Source organism: Dioscorea cayenensis, chromosome 15, assembly GCF_009730915.1.
Source record: "Dioscorea cayenensis subsp. rotundata cultivar TDr96_F1 chromosome 15, TDr96_F1_v2_PseudoChromosome.rev07_lg8_w22 25.fasta, whole genome shotgun sequence".
Lineage (NCBI taxonomy): Eukaryota > Viridiplantae > Streptophyta > Magnoliopsida > Dioscoreales > Dioscoreaceae > Dioscorea > Dioscorea cayenensis.
The window spans coordinates 7,977,231-7,996,524 of NC_052485.1; the positions used below are offsets into that span (position 1 = coordinate 7,977,231).

The 19,294-nt window shown below is 32.9% G+C and overlaps 3 protein-coding genes and 1 long non-coding RNA gene across 4 annotated transcripts; 1 reads left to right on the forward strand and 3 right to left on the reverse strand.

The window, feature by feature from the left end:
- Positions 1-2,270: 2,270 nt before the first annotated feature.
- On the forward strand, positions 2,271-4,791 carry LOC120276773. Its single transcript, XR_005541368.1, has 3 exons — positions 2,271-2,409; positions 3,812-3,873; positions 4,665-4,791. It is a non-coding gene; the product is annotated as an uncharacterized LOC120276773 (long non-coding RNA).
- An 816-nt stretch (positions 4,792-5,607) lies between these two features.
- LOC120277663 lies at positions 5,608-6,599 on the reverse strand. The gene is made up of 2 exons (XM_039284520.1): positions 5,915-6,599; positions 5,608-5,816 (listed from the first exon to the last, which is right to left on the reverse strand). Exons 1-2 carry the CDS (start codon positions 6,597-6,599, stop codon positions 5,608-5,610), a joined length of 894 nt encoding a protein of 297 aa, XP_039140454.1.
- Positions 6,600-11,094: 4,495 nt separating this feature from the next.
- LOC120277664 lies at positions 11,095-17,925 on the reverse strand. The gene is made up of 4 exons (XM_039284521.1): positions 17,920-17,925; positions 17,510-17,846; positions 17,151-17,158; positions 11,095-11,307 (listed from the first exon to the last, which is right to left on the reverse strand). The coding sequence occupies exons 1-4, from the start codon at positions 17,923-17,925 to the stop codon at positions 11,095-11,097; spliced, it is 564 nt and encodes a 187-aa protein (XP_039140455.1).
- On the reverse strand, positions 17,830-18,724 carry LOC120278044. The gene has a single exon (XM_039284941.1). It carries the CDS (start codon positions 18,680-18,682, stop codon positions 17,957-17,959), a length of 726 nt encoding a protein of 241 aa, XP_039140875.1. The 5' UTR covers positions 18,683-18,724; the 3' UTR covers positions 17,830-17,956.
- Between the last annotated feature and the right edge of the window lie 570 nt (positions 18,725-19,294).

Below are 19,294 nucleotides of genomic sequence, written 5' to 3' on the forward strand. Positions count from 1 at the left end.
ATGAGCTTGACAGCCCAGTAAGTACCCACTAAACATACCAGGATCATAATAGTTTCAAAATTTCAAAACTCAAACAAAATATAATAAAATACAAGTTTATCATAATCAAATTTAGAAGTCAAGGTTTTTTTTTTTTCAATAAAACATAACTGATCAAAAAGTCAAGCATATATGTCCTACAAATAACTATTGCTAAAACAAAATGTCAGAGGTCATATGTTTACCTTCGGTGACCCGAGCTAGAATTATCAAAAGCCGTTATTCTTCACCAACGGAACGGTGGGAAACTATAGTTTATATTTCACAGATACATATTGACACGGTCAATGTTTAATCCCCAATGAAACTGTTATTGCAAAGTTAGGTGGGGACTACAAGTTGCTATGTCAAAATACGTAACGTGCAAACATTTATTAGAACAGAATACAGAAATTTGATAATCCCGTTTTCAGATTAAAACAATTCCAATTCATTTCCAAACTAAATACTTGCATACAAATTGCAAAAAAAAAAAGTAATTCAAAATATAAATTGAAATAATAAGTATTTTTCTCAAAAATTTCAGAAATTCAGAACTAGAAATTTCAAGTATATACATCTAATCAGATTTATATGTGGGATAGTTACCTGTCTAACGACCGGATTTTGAATTCACACCAATCGAGTTTTCTCGGAAAGTCCTATATTTGGGAAAAAAAACCCATCAAAATTACAGACAAAACAAATCCCAAAATTCAGAAACATTGAAGCTACAAAAGTCAAGACAAACAACTAATTCCCCCTAAGATTGGAATCAATATAGCTTTGCGAATTCTAACCCAAATCTGAAATTTTAAACTTCTAAAAAAACTAGACATCTACATCAATAACATAACCAAATCTCACAAAGATTTGAGAACTGCAAAATTTAAGTGATCACTTTTAAAAAATCATACTTATGTAAACCAACAATTTCAAACAGTCCTCTTCCAATAAAAATATCTCACAACATATAACTTCAAATAAGATCAAACTTTAAGAGCTTATAATTAACTAAAAATAGAACAAATTTCTTATTAAACATGAGTCCTAATTCAACATCAGATCATCAAATTCTCAAATCAATCTTCATATTTTCTGCAGAAATGCCATTAAGCACACCAATACAAATATGATCATATCTCACAATTTACAGCTGTAAAAATTCTAAAATTTGGCAGAGTCAAAGATAAAATCATCCTCTACAACTTTTGTATATAAATCTAAATTAGAACTTACAATCATGAAATTAATAAAAAACTGTTCAAGGGCTGCACAGAAATCCTGTCCGCGTCACATGCATCTAAAACTTATAATTTATAGAATACTTATGTAAAAGTTCTGAAATTTTGCAGGTACTTACCCAATGTCAAACTTTACAAGTTTCTTATTCTATTCTCCTCCAAATTCGCCATATAAGACCTCTAAAATTGAAGAGGAGTTTATGCTATGCTAATAGGAATTTTTGAATCTTATCCTAAAATTAAATCAGATCAACATCCTCACCAAACCCTAACCCTAATTAGCATCATGTCACAACAATCATAAGAAATAGCATAAAAAATAAAAAATAAATCAGAACCTTACCTCAACAATAACAGTGAAACAAAAACCTGACAAAGAGACCCTTCTCCTGTCCTCGTCGCCGACACCAAACGCAAATAGGGAGAGAAAGGGATGAGGCTAGTCTCTCTTTTTTCCCTAAACGGCGATCTAAAAGGCAAGGAGGTGAAGAGGCGACTAGGGTTTCAAAACTAAAAACAAAATCAACAGCTAGGATTAAAAGTAAAAGTAGCAGCTAAGATTTAATTAAGGGGTGGGGCTCACAATTATGGCATGTGTTGTCTTCCTAACAGTTAGAATCTATTACTGAATTGGTTGCATTTTATTCTTTATATGCATTAAAAGGATATTATTTCATATCTCATCACGCGAGACTATTAAACTAAGTTTATCATTTTTTTAATGCTCAATTCTAGTTTGGATTTTTAATAAAATCTGAATAATATCTGAATAATCTTCGGATGTTGCTGTTGTTTAGCTGGTCACAGATTAAATTTAACAATATGTTAGTCCATTCAATTGTCGCAAATAAATGTTTTTCTGTATCTGTTTTGACTAGAAAGTTTCACCTTTTTTGTTTCAATTCTGTTCATTCTGATCAATGGCATTTGCTTCGGCTTGTGACTTAAGTAATTGTAAGTAAGGTTTCTCAAAACTTTCGATGTGTAACAGTTTCGCCGGATCTGGTGGTTGTTCTTGATTACTTTTCTGGATTTCTGCATCCTCACAAGAGCAGAGAAATTCGTCGATTGCCTTCTTGTCGACAGATATATCTGCTTCTGCAGCTGCAGTTCCATTGCTTTTCTGACTTGATGCATTGGAATTAAGGTTCATAAAATCATTCATATTTTTACTTTGAATCATGCTTGATTTTAATTCATCGATTGCCTTTTTGTTGAAAGATACATCTGCTTCTGCATCTGCAGCTCCCTTATTTTTCTGAATTGATGCATTGGAATTAAGCTTTGTAGAATTATCCGTACTTTTACTTTTATTCCTGCTTGCATTTTGTTCATTAAATCGAATAGCGAGCACTCTCTTAGTCCTCCCACTTGCAGTAACACTAGTCTTTTTGGTCATTTGGAGATCAAGCCAATTGGTATCAACCTCTGTCAATCCATAGCTAATGTTGGCCCTCCCTTTTATAAAATCTGATCAGGATATCAAGCTTGGATTTATTTTTCAAGTATTAATTAGATGATCAGAGTAACCCCAATCCATTGTTGGAACTTGTTGATAAGAGATTCCGCAAGCATATAATGTTTGTGCTGTATATATATAACTTTATATAATGACTGTGGCGAATTGTTCTGTGGTGTGTTCTGATGTTCCATGGCACACCATGCCATGTAATCTTCCTCCCATTCCAGCCGACCTCAAGGCAGTAGGCGAACTTCCTTACTTCCATTTCTTCACCCATGTTCACCCATGAAGCGGAGGATAGCCATGTAAACTAGCTCTGTTCCCAGTAAAAATGCTTCAAAGTGTAGACAGTCAACAAATGAAAAACAAAAGTGATTTCCTAGAAGTTTAGAACCATGAAATTAAAATGGGCCTTCAAATGGCAAAGCAGGTATTCAAATGAAGGAAATGCATATTAGTAGATAACAAGAAATAGGAGCATCCCCTCTACCTAATAAACTTAAGTCCTTAACAAAAAGCCACATCCTTCTTTTGAAATAATAATAAATAAATAACATTCAGTTAAGGACAAATCAGTAGATGTACTTAAAACCATCTATCCAATTACTTATATGGTTAAAGGTTAGCAAATCCTATAAAGGTTAGCAAATCCAATTACTTGCTTTTGATAATTCTATTAAATGTTTAGATTGTTGTTGTGCGATGCTTTCCAGATTTTGATTGTTGGTGTTAAGTTTGCTAGTTTATTTATCCGGGCAAACATAGGACTGAAATTTTGGTTTCCTAATGATAAAAAACTTTTCATTTTTCATGCTTATCTATCTTAGCTAGTTTATGTATTTGGGAAGAATGTCATTTTATAAGGTTTGGGTGTGGAACCTAACTGACATAGAAATGTGGAAATTTAGCCATGTTTCCCGATTTTTCATCAATTGTTTGTCCATGCAGTTCATTGTCATCTTTAATGTATGAAAGCTGCAACAACATATTCTACATGTGTTTATTCTCTACGACAAAGTTGAATTTTCATTAATTTGGTATGTTCAAAGAAGACGGTGATATAATCATTTAATCTGTGTTTTCCCAGGCAGTTATATAATGCCTGCATTGTGCTTATTGAAGATAGTTGGGAACAGAGCATCTTTGCAGGTAATTATGAACTTGCTTTGTAGCATATTTCATGCCCTTTCCTATATTGAAGTCCATTTTCGACATTCAAATTTTTGCATAAGAATGTTGCATACCACATTCAATTTCTATGTCTACTGCTGTTTTTTTCCAGTTTGAGAAACACGAGTGAAGGAGGTAAATATTCCATAGCTTATTCAATATTATTATTGTTTTAGCAATGAAGTGTTTAATTTAATTTTATTCTTCTTCTAACTGTCAATAGTTTGCTTGTAGGATGTGTGTGTGAACTTATGCTTCTCTCGTTCTTTTTATGTTTTGATTCTCTACAGCCAATTGTTATAAACCCTATTAAGGTTGTTGTCTGGGCTCACATGTGCCTATAAGTGCTTCTTGAATCTTCATTCAATTGCTTTATGAACATTAAAATCTATCTATAATAGGACTATTGTGGGAGGTATCTGCTGCTTAAATCAGTGATTGAGATGGAAATTTGTTTTTGAGCTGTGAAATCTGATTTGAAATTATCTGAAAACAAGACGCTTTTTTCTTTTCTTTCCTTTTTTTTTTTTTGGCAAAAACAATTAATCTTGTTTGATTTTCGTTGGTCTTTATTGTGTTGCAATTGAAATTGGGCATATTTAGCTTGGCTTGGAAAATGAAATTAGGTTTGAGAAGTGGGAAAATTGTCATGCTGAACAAGTGGTCAAGTGACTTCAAGTAGAGCTATAATTGTCATTTTAAAGATCATTGAAATTGCATGCAAGAATGTGTTGTGATGCATTGGATCTTGTTGTGTTTATGTATCACAGGAAGCAAGATTGACCACAATTAGCAAGCCATGATCTCCACATTTTCCTCGTCTTCATCACCATTTATTATTCAGATAGACAAATTAGAATTTGTACCTCAGTTTCATGATCAAACTTTTATATCATCTTTGTAAATAATGTGAATGATGCCTTTATTAGCAACATATCTTCTGTCATAGACCTTGACTATGTTTTTTAGAAATTATCTCCTTTATAGAGCATTTCTGATTCAAATTGGTTTTCTCTTAACAATTTGATTTGTAAATTGTCTACTGTGTTCAGTGCATCAGTCAAGTCAAAACAGTTCTAATTGTACCTAGGATTGATTTATGTTGGTTACTATATTACACCCAAATGTCTTATTCTCAGTTCTTATTTCAAATGAAGTTGTTTCATTTTATATTAAATTAATTTCATTTCTCATATGGATTCATTTTAATTTAATATCATTATTGCTATTGCTATTTTAATTTACTATCATTATTGCTATTGCTATTGTTATTATCATTGAATAAATGTCAATTTCTGTAGTTTTCACAAGGATTAGAGAACAACATTGACAACTTCACTAGAAACCTTAAACCACTTATTTATTAAAATAGAGAATTAAAATTTTTAATTCACTCAAAATAAATTATTATTATTATTGTTATTATTATTTGATAAAAAGAGCTAGAACTTAGCTTTTTATTAAAAAAAACACAAGCTGATACAAAGCACTGAACTAAAGACTAACTCAATTTCAAATAAGCAACACAACACCAGCTGAAAAGGATAAAACAAAGCTAAATTTAAAAGAGAAGTGACATAACACTAGAAATGGAAGAAAGAATGCTCCAAGAGTCTCATCAGCCACCTAGGAAGGTCCATGCCTTTGTGGAAAAGCGACAAGATCCCACTCTAACTCCCCTCATTGCTCTGGCTGGACCGGGAGCAAACAATTTCATGGGAGGGGAAGGATTTCTGCTATCAATCTTTCAGCTAGATAGGCAGACAGTTGATTAGAATTCAATCCTTTGCTGGCCAGGGTTGCCGCGATCTTGTTCCAATAGGCAAGAATGAGGTGAATTACAGGCTCATTAAACCGTCTCATCTGAAGTTTGATATTATCCAAGAGGTTAGCAACCCTCCAATTGTTAACCTCCTCTAATCCTGAAGAATTCTCCACAAATCCAAATTGTTGATGTAACTATGCTTGCAATTCTGATTAAGATCAGTAACTCTTTCCAAAGCTAAAAGGATGGCTCTGCCTTCAGCCACAATGTTGGTGTCCTCCATGATAGGGGAAAAGCCTGCACATAAAATGCTGGCATTAGTATCAATGATGCAGAAACCAACTACTCCTTTACCTATTTCCGTGTCCCAGCAAGCTGCCAAAAAGAAACCCACAACATCCAAGTTAGGTTTGTTCCAAATGAAGAAAAACTGTTGTTTATGAATGTCTGGAGTGACTTTAAACTCTTTAACCTGATTCACAGACAAATTAGCAGTCATATTATAGTCAGGAATTTTGCCACTGAATATGTAATCACACCTAACTTTCCAAATGTACCAAGTCATAGTGCCAATGATTAAGGCTATAAATTTGCCAGTATCTGGACGATCAAAGTTGAGCCAAAGCCCTTCAGCAAGATGAGAATCCAGAGGAATGTGCATATTAATCTGATTCTCAACCTTGTGGCACAATCTAAACAAGTGATCGTCTGTTTCTCTGAAAAGGCCGCAAAAAACACAATTCTCTGGATGGCCCAGGTTAAGAGTATAGAGGAAGTCATAAGTTTTCAATTTCCTCTGAATTAAAAGCCAAAGGAAGGTTTTCACCCTTGGGATCACATTAAGCTTCCAAATATTTCCCCAGCCTTGCCAAGGAGTTTTATCAATTTGCCCACAATTAAGATGAGAGTAAACGGTGGCAGATAATTTATTGGTCTTCATCTTAGGAAACCACACCTAACCATTATCATGACCCTGTCTGATGGTACCATTGCTGATTACAGGGAGGTTCAAAGAGGTGCCAAAAATATAGTGGAACATGTCAGTATTCCATCCAAGGGGATTGCTGAAATCACTAACACAAATCTCTTCAAGGTTGTAGTTCATGTTGATAGGTATAGGTTTAAATGTAATAGGCACTTCAAAGATCCAAGGATCATATAAGCAAGTGGTTAACACAGGATTAACATGATTAATCCAAATTTGAGGCTTAATAACATTAGCAGATTTGCATAACCCTCTCAAGAAAAAGGAGCAATTCAGAGGGATAGAATGAGTCCAGAAATTAAAGCTGCCATACTTCTCCTTGATGATTTTGACCCAAAACAGATTTTTATTGTTGAGAAAATTGAGAAAATATCTTGGCCATCAAAGAGTGCTTAGCAGAGATGAGATCTCTAATGCCAAGCCCCCCTCCTTAAGTTTTAGGAAGTGTAGTACTATTCCAGTTAACCATGTACATGCTACTACGATTGCTACCATTGGCCCAAAAGAATTTCAATTTCCTAGCGATTTGGGATAGCCTATTCAGTGTTGAATCAGGGATTGGGTAAAGTGACAGGTAGTAAATGGGGAGGACCATTAAAACACTATTAATCAGCACAATCTTGCCAACTTTTGGAAATCTTTGCTTTGTGCCAATACTTGGTAGCTTTATTAGCTTTGTCAATCAAGAAATTAAATAGGTTTATGTTCAGCCTTTTATGAGAAATTAACACCCCCGGGTATTTAAAAGGAGTTTTACCAACATTAAAATTGAGAATGGAACTAATGCTGGTAATTACTCTTCTGTTAAACCAATCAATGAAGTAGAGCTCAGATTTACTATAGTTGGGCTTTTGACCAATTAAATTGGAATAAAGATTCAAGCAAAATTTAACATTACGAGCAGTCTTTCTATTGCCGGTAGAAATAAGTATTATTATTATTATTATTATTATTATTATTATTATGTGATCTAATTTTATTATTATTATTATGTGAGCTAATTAAACGGGTGCTGGGTGCATGTGCAACATCAAGGAAGCTTCACCAACTTCCAAACATTATAAACTATGCATGGTATGAATTTAATAATTTAGCATTTAATAGTTTTTTATTTAATTTTAATTACAATTATATCTCTTTATTTGATAATTTTTGTTTACTTGTGTAGGAGTTTTCATGGTTAAAGTTCAAAAGGGTTGAAGATGAAGAGGATACACGAAGCTTTTTTACTTTGTGTAATTAAGCAAAAAAATATTTTGTAATAAAATTAGACAAATAGTGTAAAACTCTTTACATTTTTCTATTAGTCATAATACATTGCACTTGAGCTCATTATTTGTCAATAAAAATCAATGAAATTGAATTGAGGATACTTTTGAATACATTGAAAGCTTCATTGTTTTTTTATTTACAGGTAAAACAAATTTATTTATTATTAATAGAAAAATAAATTAAAATTCAATTCAATTAATGAACAAATTTAGAGGTGGTTATAACCGCCTCTAAAAGTATAAACATATAAGAAATTATGAGCTATTGAGAAGAGTTAAGAAATTATTAACTATTGAGGTGGTTATAACCAACTCTAAAATTTTTGGCTAGGGAAAAGAAATTATTAGCTATAAAACGGTTATAACCACCTCTAATGCCTCTACCACTAATATTTTTTAGAGGCAGTTAAAATCGTCTCTATGCATGTTATTAAAAATCACACGCTTGATACGAGATTGTTTAGAGGCTGGTGAAACCGCCTCTATAGGGCTTGAAAACCGCCTCAAAAGAACTCTTTTGATGTAGTGTCTACACCTTCTTCATTTTTTCCAATCTCTATATATAAAAGAACTCACCATTCCTCCCTCGTAGCATTTCATTACACAATATCACAATATCAAACCTAACATAACTCTATATACTAATAGAGAAATTTAGACAATCAGATTGAGAGAAGATGTAGTTTGGTGTAGAAAAATTTGTAAGAATTTAGTGTGCATTTATATTTTTTTAATTTTTTATTCCTAAAATGCCCTCATAAACTAGTTGTTTATAGTTGTTGTGAAAGTCAAAAATGTCATTTAGCTCAAAAGACTAAAATATCCTTAAACTAGCCATTTTATAGTTGTTGGCATAGTTAAAATCGACTTTTTGTATAATAAAAAAAATAAAAATAAAAAACATAATGGGCCCTCAAGTTTTGGTTACGGCTCTTGCTTGGCAAGGCCCGCATGCCTAGGTTGGCATCACCCAAGCCAGGCCACATGCCGTGGAACCCCAGCTTGGCACATTTGGGGTTCTGGGCAGTGCCCAGCCCATGCACCCATGCACGGTACGTAGTGTAGTATAGTGCCCAAGCTAGGCACGACCCAACTGGTGGTGGGTTATGCCGTGTTTGGGCCAGCACAACCTAATTGACACCATTAGGTGGGGAGGGGCGGAACTAGAAATTATATAGGGGGGAATAATTAATTAACAAAAATTTTAAATTAAAATTTTTAAATAATAAAATACATTTAATTTTTTTTATAACAATAAGTAAAATTTAAGAAAATTAATTAAAATTAATTAATATATCAAAATAAATATTTTTATCAAATTTAGAATTTTTTTTATGATTCTGACTAGGGGTGGCTTACGATAACTAGAGGTCTATACCGAAATTTTAGAATAAACCTTCTAATTTATTTAGATTTTATTTTAATAAATACCTATTTAAGATCATGATAAAATGATATATTAAAATTTTTTGAATAAAACTCAACAAAGTAAAAATCTAACAAAAATAAAATTGTAACAATATAAAAACTACAAAAGCTCTTATTTATAATTAAAACAAATAAATATTATATTAATTTTGGATAAATAAATGCATGAATAGAATTTTGAAAAGTTAGTTAAAAAGATATGACTGATTAAACATTAAAATAAAATATTTAATATTTAAAATTTAAAAATTAACTAAGATTAAATTACATTCATTAAATATTAAATTAAAATGTTTTTGTATTATAATAATATAGGTAATCTTTCAAAATTTGAGTTTTAAATTATTATTAAAAAAAAATCTAAAGATGAGGATTTAAAAAAATAGAGAAACTAAAGTAATTGTTTATCCTTGAGTTGATGTTGTTCTGATTTATGATTGTAAAAATATAGATAATATTTTAAATTAAAAATTCTCATTTACAGGTATATCTAATTTAATAATTTATTTGAATTCATTTAATATTTTTAAATTAATTTTTTATAAATTATTCTTATTAATTACAAAATAACTGATATTTAAATATTTTTAAAAAATAATAATTTTCATTTAAACTTCTATTTAAATTAATTTATTACTAAATCAAAGCTTTAATATTTCTCAAATCCCTAAAATAATGCACATTAATCAATTATACATATTTTTATAAATTTTCTCAAAATTTTTAAAAATTAGCAAACTCAACAAAACATATAATAAAGGAGAAATAAATAAATCATCCAACTTAAAAAAATAAAATTTAAAAAAAATAAAAATATAATGGAAATATAAAAATAAAAAAACTTAAAAATAAAAAAAATATTAAAAAAACTCTGAAAGGGCGGGGCGAAGGGGAGGGCCAGAGGGGCAGGGAGACGGGGTTGAGGGAAAGGGGAGTGGGTGAGGATGTTGGCAGGGAATAAAGGTCCCCTCAAACCCATTCCTAATCTTTTTGGTACATACCCATATTTGATTGTGCACCAAAAGTGGACCTCAATCCAATCCAAACATGGACTTGGTGCATATGAAATGTTTCTTCTCTCTTTTATTAAATTTATTTATTTTTTCTATATTACTTCTTTCACTGCCATAATAAAATGTTGTGAGTCAATATACATCATTTTTTTTTTTTTGAATAAAGTGGATAAACCACAAATTTATTAATAAGAAAAAGAAGGAGCAAAAGGAAACAAACTGACAGATAATAAAATAAAAACTCAATATACATCATTAACTATAGTTGTACAAACTATAATATTTTGAATAATAATAATAATAATAATAATTATTATTATTATTTTATCATTATTATTATTATTTTCTAATAAGTTTTTTTCCATCCTTAACATTAACCACTGTTTCTACGCTACATCTTTGTTTCCTTAGATTTTTTTATATAATACTGTAATTAATATAATTTTTCTAAAAAAATATTTATTTTTTTTAACTTTTTTTAAGCTACTATATAACTTGGGTTCTTAAAGGACTATGATTAGCAAACATCAGCTTGTGTTGGTAATAAATTACTTATTCTTATTGGTAGAATTTCAAGAAAAAAAAAAAAATATCATGAGTGACGGGAAATAACAAAAAAAAAGTAATAAGGACATATAACTTAAAGGAATTATGGCTTACAACATGGTAAAATAAATTACATGAGTACTTGGCGGGTTGAAATACCAACTATTACAAGCAATGCTTTGTTATTTCCTTTCAATATTTAGGAGGGCGGAAATAAGAATAAACTGCAAAGAAGGATTGTTGGACAGTGAGGAGAAGAAGAATAAGAGCTGCTACTAATGACACAATGGCCCATGGATTATCGAAATAATCACGCATCAATTTTGCCCTCCATTTATGCCATTTGGATTCGTAATAAATTTTCACACATTGAATTGACCCTTGAAGAAAGCTGCCACCGACATCCTGAATTTTGTGACACAAGTCGTTAATAAGAGTAGGAGCATGATCAGGAGTGCCCAACCAATTGATAAAAATTCCTTTCAACTCAAATAATTCCACATCTTTTGCGACGTTGATCATGTAGTCCATAAAAAAGACATAGGCAGTGATGTAACACTACACCAAATTCTAATTATAGAGGCAGACAAGGAGAGCCGGTTTTGGAAAACCGGCTCTAATTTAAGGGATTAGAAAATTAATCTCACTTTTAGAACCGGTTTAAAGCAACCGGCCGGCTGTATAAGCGCTAATATTATCAATATACTAGCCAACGAGCCAACGAAGTTCGCGAGAGGGGATAGTTTTGTGGAGGAAATCCGAATCCAAATCCCGTTAGGGTTTTCTTGTTCCTTTCTCCTCGCAGCCGCGAGAGCACGTATTGAGGCCTAGATCACGAACGACGAGCTCGTGAGTGCTAGAAATCATCGCTGGTGATGGGAGTTCAGGCATTCTACCGTTGGTTGGTGGAGAAGTACCCCCACGGTGGTGGTTGATGTTGTGGAAGAGGAGCCCATGGAGATCGAGGGCGTTCGAATCCCTGTTGATACTTCAAAGCCAAATCCTAATTGCCTTGAGTTTGATAATCTCTACTTAGATATGAATGGAATCATCCATCCCTGTTTCCGTCCAGAGGATCGAGTATTCCCTCACTCTAATTTCTTTCTTTCTTTTTTTCTTTTTTTTTTTTAAATTGTATTTTTAGTGATTTTTGTGTTAGTTTCGGGTTTTGGAGTTATGCATTGGCTAATAATTGGGTTCCTGGTTTTGATGATAGATTAAATTACAACTTCAATCATTCCATGTTTGCGGATGATCTAGTTATAGCTACTAAAGCCACTAGGTTAGCTACTAAAGCCTGCAATCTTAGTCTTAAGATCTATAGGGATTTAACTGCCAAACTCCTAATTTTGATAAATCTACTCTTAATGTGCTAATTACCCTTGAACTTGGTCACTGACCTTGAAAAAATAATCATGTGGTTAAGAGTTTGAAAGGCCTTGATTTATGAAATACAATCTTTTACATTTTTATAGGATGTCACGCAACTAAGGGAAATGAATTGAAGATTACTTTTTTTGAAGTGAGAGTTTCTTATGAGAATATATGAGAAGGGATTTTGAAAGACCTTCACATATTCAAGAAGAAAGCATTCCGATTTCACTGACTGGTAGTGACATACTTGCTGTGGCTAAAAAAATGGGACTAGGAAGACAAACGTGCATTTTTGCATTCCTCGCTCTAGAAAAAAAATTGGTCAAGATAACAATTTTTATTCAAGGTTCGTGATACAATTGTTTTTTTATTGCCATTACATCAATCGGCTTTTATGTCTCATTATTTGAAAGAATAAGTCGCCATTTTCAAAGTTGTAGTATTAATTCTACTATTTTTCTTTGGTGTGTCTTTTGAAGTTTGACCCACATATTCCATATCTAATTTTGTTAACTAATATTTCTGAATTGTTTGCAACTATTTCAGTATGGGGTTACCTCTTGGAAGATAAACAAATTAATTTTCTCCAAATGTATTCTAATACTAATTTGTTTTTTTCCCCTCTTTCCAAAGATTAGTTGTCATATTGGTTCCCACAAGAGAATTGGCTCTCCAAACATCTCAAGTATGCAAAAAGTTGGGAAACCATTTAAAGATTCGAGTCATGGTTACCATTGGAGGAACTAACTTGAAGGATGCCATTATGTGTTTATATCACTGCTCATTTACTTGTGACAACACTGAGGGCACATTCTTGATCTTGCAAGAAAAGTTGTTTGTGTTTTGAAGAATTGCTCAATGCTCATTATGGTTGAGGTAATCTTTGCTTATATGATCGGATAAAAATTAATCCTATGCACTAGTAAATATCCAATCAATAGAAATGGCATGAATGAATTTTGTATCATTAATGTTTATGTTGGATCTAGCATAATGTGTGAACAGTTGATTATTAGTTACAATTTTTGTGACAGACCCAATGCAGTTTTGGTTGTTATTTATTTTATTTTATTTTATTATTATTTTTGCACTAATTCTGTGTGTGTGTGTGTTTGTGTGTGTGTGTGTGTTTATTTTTATTTTTATATCTTCCGTTTATGTTACCTTTTTAAATGAGCATTCCTTGTGAATCATATTCCACAACATTAAAGTCGAATAACATATCAAACTATCAATAGCTTGATTATCATTTAATTGTTCAATTCTGGTTTTTTTTCAGATCAATGGTTCTATATGGATAATTGAAAATTTACTTAAATCTCCTATGTAATTGCAAAAATACTCATGACACAGTCCATGTTGTTTATTTTCAGACCAATGCTTCTTCTTTTGCATTCTTTGCATATGAATTATGCCAAAAACCAAATATGATTGATTTTCATGGTCACTGGCCTTTAATCTAGTGTGGACATGCCAACAAACAACTCAACTGTTGATGATATGTTATGCACATGCCATTTGACCATATTCACATCTTAGGCACATATAATGTTTACCAAACTTTCATTGAGCATGCCATAATGTTTCTGAGTCCTTTGATTCACACTATTGAAAGAAGCATAATAGTTTGTGAAGCTGTAGGGAGCATTGAGGAAATTTAATCAATATTGGTTGAATATGTTTCCCTGCTTTTGATTTTTTTCCTTGAAGTCTAAAAACCACTTACGCCCTTTTACACATAGGCATACAAACTTCTATCACCGAATTTCAACCTTCCATTGAGCAACTTATTCAATTTCTTGTCGCCCATCAACAAATTTTTAATGTTTTTCAAAGAACATTTCCTGTAATTGTCAAGGAATATAAGGAAAAAAATACTTGCTCAAGCCTTACATTATTAACCTCGGCTCGTGTTTTCTCAAGACCACATTTTTACCTTTAGGGTTGCCTAAAATGAAAAAGAAGAATTATGCCGCTTTTCTTATATGTTGGATATTGGTATTTATTATTTGTAACCACATATTTTCAGGCTATGGTTGTGATCGAGTATTCATCCTCGCAGAGTATACCCAAGAGTCCTCGATGATGTAAAAATTCAAGACCCAGTAAAAAGTCTCCGCCCTAGGTAGTGGTTTCTTTTTTTAATAAGGAGCCTCGTATGATGTTATTTGCATGGCTTAATCTTGTGTGTATATTCTATTGTAAGTTCTCTCATTGTAGTCTTTCCTGGCTTTAGGTCCCAATGGAGGAGAATATGCATGGCACCAATTCATGGTGAGCTTTTAACCTTTGTCTTCTTTCTGCATAACATCTACCTAGTTGGTAATGGAGGTCTCATACCCGTTTATACAGATTATCTTTATTGGCCAGCAGGTTGGTTGTTATCATGTCCATGTACAAGTACAAAAAATGAGAAATATAAGAAAATGATATAATTCAAGGAGTTTGACTCAAAGAAAATCTTCAAACCATAGATCTTAGAATGAACACTCTTTGGATATTGAAATAATAGTTTACTTTTTTGTATGATTTGTAGTTGCAAAACATTGATGATAGAAGAAGAATTAATATAAACCTTTTGTTGTTTTTTAAGCTTTGGTTTAATTCACTAGTTTGATTTTAACACTCCAACCTCTAGAATCTCCACTAACCTTAAGCTAACAATCAGCTATCTTTCTATGAATATAAAGAAACCTCAGTAATTAGTATTCTTTGGACAACCAATACTAACTGAGGAGTAGCTCTGGACATATTTGTGTGCCAAATATGTAATTTTGTTATCATGAAATGATTTTCTTCTTTACTTATTTCTTAAATTTACGCTGTGAGTTGAACTTGAAACTCGATGATCTCTTTGTACTTGTGACAGCTTAATTCATTTACACCATCAGTTTTGGAGTTTGATACAATAGCATGTCAGTTATTTAATAGTTGATTTCCTTCTTTGTTATATATATATATATATACTGTTGGTCTGAGGAAGCTCTGTTTTTTCTCTATGAAACTAATGTAACAAAACCTCTTTATTCATGTTTGCACAAGTCAGTAAACTATTTGATTGGTAAGCCCTTAATTAATGTGATATAGTATGATACATATACGGTTAAAGAAACACAAGTTGAATGATTTGTTAATTACTTTTGATGCTGGCTGGTATTATTTCTGCAGTTTTTGTTCAATTATTATGTGATCATAAATTTATAATCAATTATATCCTTGACCTTATTATCTATGGCCAGGTTCATCAACACAAGGCTTCAATGGTCTCAAATTTTATCGGTGCTGCTTCTGCTATGTGTGCTTTTACTCGTCACTTACACCAAAGTAACTGCAGCCTACAGGTACTCATAACTTCTGAACATCTACCAACCATTTCTACCATGCTTCCTGACATAAGAAAATAACACAATACATGCTTGTTTTTTGGCATTGTAAATGATTGTTGGAGACTTCTAGCCGGCTTCCTATAAGAACATGCCACCTTATTGATCATTCATCGTTGTCATGCATCATAACCAAAATTTTGTGGCATTTTCATGACACTTCATTGATTATACCTACATGGGTCCCCTGACAATTTACTTGTCTGAATATGTCCGTTCTTTAGTGTCAAACCATTGACACATGTTACATTGCTTTAATTAATTTTTAGATCCACAAATTGCATTTCCTATATATGATGAATCATCATTCATTAAACCGTTTATTGCTTATATCATTTGTCCTCTTCTTCAACTTGTATTGATGATTCAAAGTTCAAACAATAGGATATGTTTACAAGGTGCAATACTAAAACATCAGATAAGATGCTTGAAGTAGTATTTTTCATTGGCTAGTGGATGCATTTACTGGGAAGCTGGTGGAGAGGCTCACTGATGTCATTGAAGAGAAGGCCATCATGGTGTTAGGAGTCAAGGATGAGCTCCAAAAGCTTCAGAGAAGGATGAAGAGGTTCACATGTGTACTCAAGGACACCGAGAAGAAGAAGATCCAAGACAATACTGTCAAAGGGATGGGTCGATGATGAGAAAGATTTGATGCACGATGGCATCGTTTGATCTTTGCATGATACAAGGTATTGGGCTTTTGCAAGATGATCATCAATCTCTGGGCCCTTTGGAAAATATGCTTTCATCTATTATTTACTGATGATATAAAGTTTCCTGTATATGATATTGACAGATAAATTATCTTTCTATTAAATTATCTTTCTATTATTATTATTATTATTATTATTACATTTTTGCTTGCTCTTCCAAAGTCACGGATCCTGTGTGGGTGTTTTTAAGGTGTAAATTTGTGTAACCTGTATTATCTTGCTTGAGGATTTCAGAGAGTGGCTTCATTATCTTGGGCAACAAGGATGATGTTTGCACTTGGGACTGCCAAAGGCATTGCTTTCCTTCAAATTTATTTTTTATTAATAAAATAATAAATTAAAATTCAATTCAATTAATGAACAAATTTAGAGGTGGTTATAAACGCCTCTATAAGTATAAACATGTTAGAAAAATAATAATTTTAGAGGGGGTTATAACCATCTCTAAAACTATTTAGTAAGGATAAAAAATCATTAGTTAAAGAGGTGATTATAACCATTGAAGAGTAATAAGAAATTTTAGCTATAGAGGCGGTTATAACCGCCTCTAAAACTATTGAAGAGGAATAAGAAAATTATTAGCTATAGAGGCGGTTATGACCGCTTCTAAAACTTCTAAAACTATTGAGGAGGAATAAGAAATTATCAGCTATAGAGGGGGTTATAACCCCTTCTAAACTATTTAGTAAGGATAAAAAAATCATTAGCTATAGAGGCGATTATAACCATTGAAGAGTAATAAGAAATTTTTAGCTATAGAAGTGATTATAACCACCTCTAAAACTATTGAAAAGAAATAAAAAATTATTAGTTATAAAGGCGGTTATAACCGCCTCTAAAACTATTGAGAAGAAATAAGACATTATTAGCTTTAGAAGCGGTTATAACCGCCTCTAAAACTATTGAAAAAGAATAATAAATTATTAGCTATAGAGGCGGTTATAACCGCCTCTACGCTTGTTATTAAAAGCTGCTTCTATAGATAAAACTTACCCCAACGGTTGGTACAAACCGGCTCTAAAGTGTAGAGCCGGCTTGATAGGAGGCGGTTTAGAGGCGAGTGAAAAAACCAACGCTATACCTATAGAAATGGTTAAAACCACCTCTATAAGGCTCGAAAACCGCCTCAAAAACCTTTTTTTGGTGTAGTGTAATTCTTTGTATGTGGATAATAGCATTGCTCGAATGTGATCAAATTCCTGAAGAGAGTGTTTGTGTTATCATGTAGCTTGACTTGTGGGATTTCAATGGTGCCGTTTATGAATGATATGTCGAGGAAGTTGGTGGCACTTCCCTTCTTCTTCACAATCTTGACTCCTGCGAGGTGAAGTTCCGTCGCACTTGGGATCCATTCAACATCTATGATTTTTTGTTTTTGTAAGTTGCTTGATTTGATCTTTAAACAATCATCCGAAGGAACGAATGTTGAATGGAACAAGTGAAGCAAATGGTGGACTTGCAGAGGCAGAAGCTAGCCAAGCTTGGGAGAGGTGATGGATGGATACCACTTAAAGCCAGATGTGCAATCTCGACTAGATTGATGCCTTCATCTCCAGAAGTCTTAAGCTTGCTGAAGAGTGTCTATATAATGGTAAAAGGGATTTGGTTCTCAACCTTCACCAAATCATACAGCATCTTTCCCCATACATTCCATACAGCAACCACTCTCAAATCTATCAATTTTTCTCCCATAATGTCCAACACCACCATGTCTTCTTCATGTCCAGCAGCAATGTCCTCTTCCTCCTCCTGACCATCATCAATATTATCATTATTTTTGCGCAAACTTACCATGTTGGCAATGTTCTCCCAGTCCTTGTCTTTATTAAACTCGAGCAAGACATGGATGATGAAACAACCATCCATCAACATGATCAAGGCCAAATCATTAACACTCAAGTGATGGAGATCTTCTGAGTCGCTGCCTCGGACATCTACATCCATTTTCCGCATTTCCTCCAAGCACTGGCCGAACAAATCGGTAGCTTTGCACCTACTCTTGGTGTGCCTTGAGGGCAAGCGCCGCATGCAGTGCCACTTGTGAGCTTGCATGACCTGCACTGTTCTATCTTCTGATTTATTGTAATGGTAAGGGCCGATGGTAACGACAAAAGGATCATACGCCCCCGTATTGTCCCACTGCCGGATGAGCTCCGGCACCTTGAAGATAGTACATGGCCAATTGCCTTGTGTTTTTTCTTGACACCCATTGAGAACATTTGTCACTCTCTTGATCCACGGAGGATCATCTTGGACCTCTACTGTGACTTCTTTAGCTTGTTCTTGGCTAAGCTCGAAGGATTGCATTAGGAGGTTATTTGATGTGAGATGGAGATGCTATGGCGATGATATGAAGAGGAGTTTAAATGCTCTTTAATTATATGAGCGATCAATAATTAAATTGAGACTGCCAGGAGAAGATAGTAATCATGTCGCTCTATGGCGAATACCAAAGATAAGAGCAGCAAGTGGCTGGAAAGGGTCACTCGATCGGGATCATGCATCAAAATGGGTTCATGCCAAAAAAGAGCAATCCCAAGTTGACAGGTGTCACAAGGTTTATTTAAGAGAAATTTTTTTTATAGGACACTAAACTATGGTCCGTTTTTATTTTGGTGTCCAAACTTTAATTTAAATCAAAATAATTACCCAATTTTAATTTTATTTCACGGGTAGTCACTCGAGAGATTTGGTCTATTTTTGATAATTTGATATTAGAAATTTCTATCAGAATATGAGATAGAATTGACAATTGGGCAGACAATGTGTCATACATATGTTGACAGAGAATTTTTGACATCTATATTATCATCAAAATAGGTTGGAATCTCTCAGTTAAAATTAAAATTGAATAATTATTTTGATTCAAATTGAAGTTTGGACCCCATAATGAAAATGAGTCATAGTTTGATATTTTAA

Coding starts and splice junctions, on each gene's coding strand:
- LOC120277663 (XM_039284520.1), bottom strand. CDS start 6,599: ATGAAGACCAATAAATTATCTGCCACCGTTTACTCTCATCTTAATTGT. Junction 5,817..5,914: donor CACCAACATTGTGGCTGAAG/GCAGAGCCATCC, acceptor AGAATTCTTCAG/GATTAGAGGAGGTTAACAAT.
- LOC120278044 (XM_039284941.1), bottom strand. CDS start 18,682: ATGCAATCCTTCGAGCTTAGCCAAGAACAAGCTAAAGAAGTCACAGTA.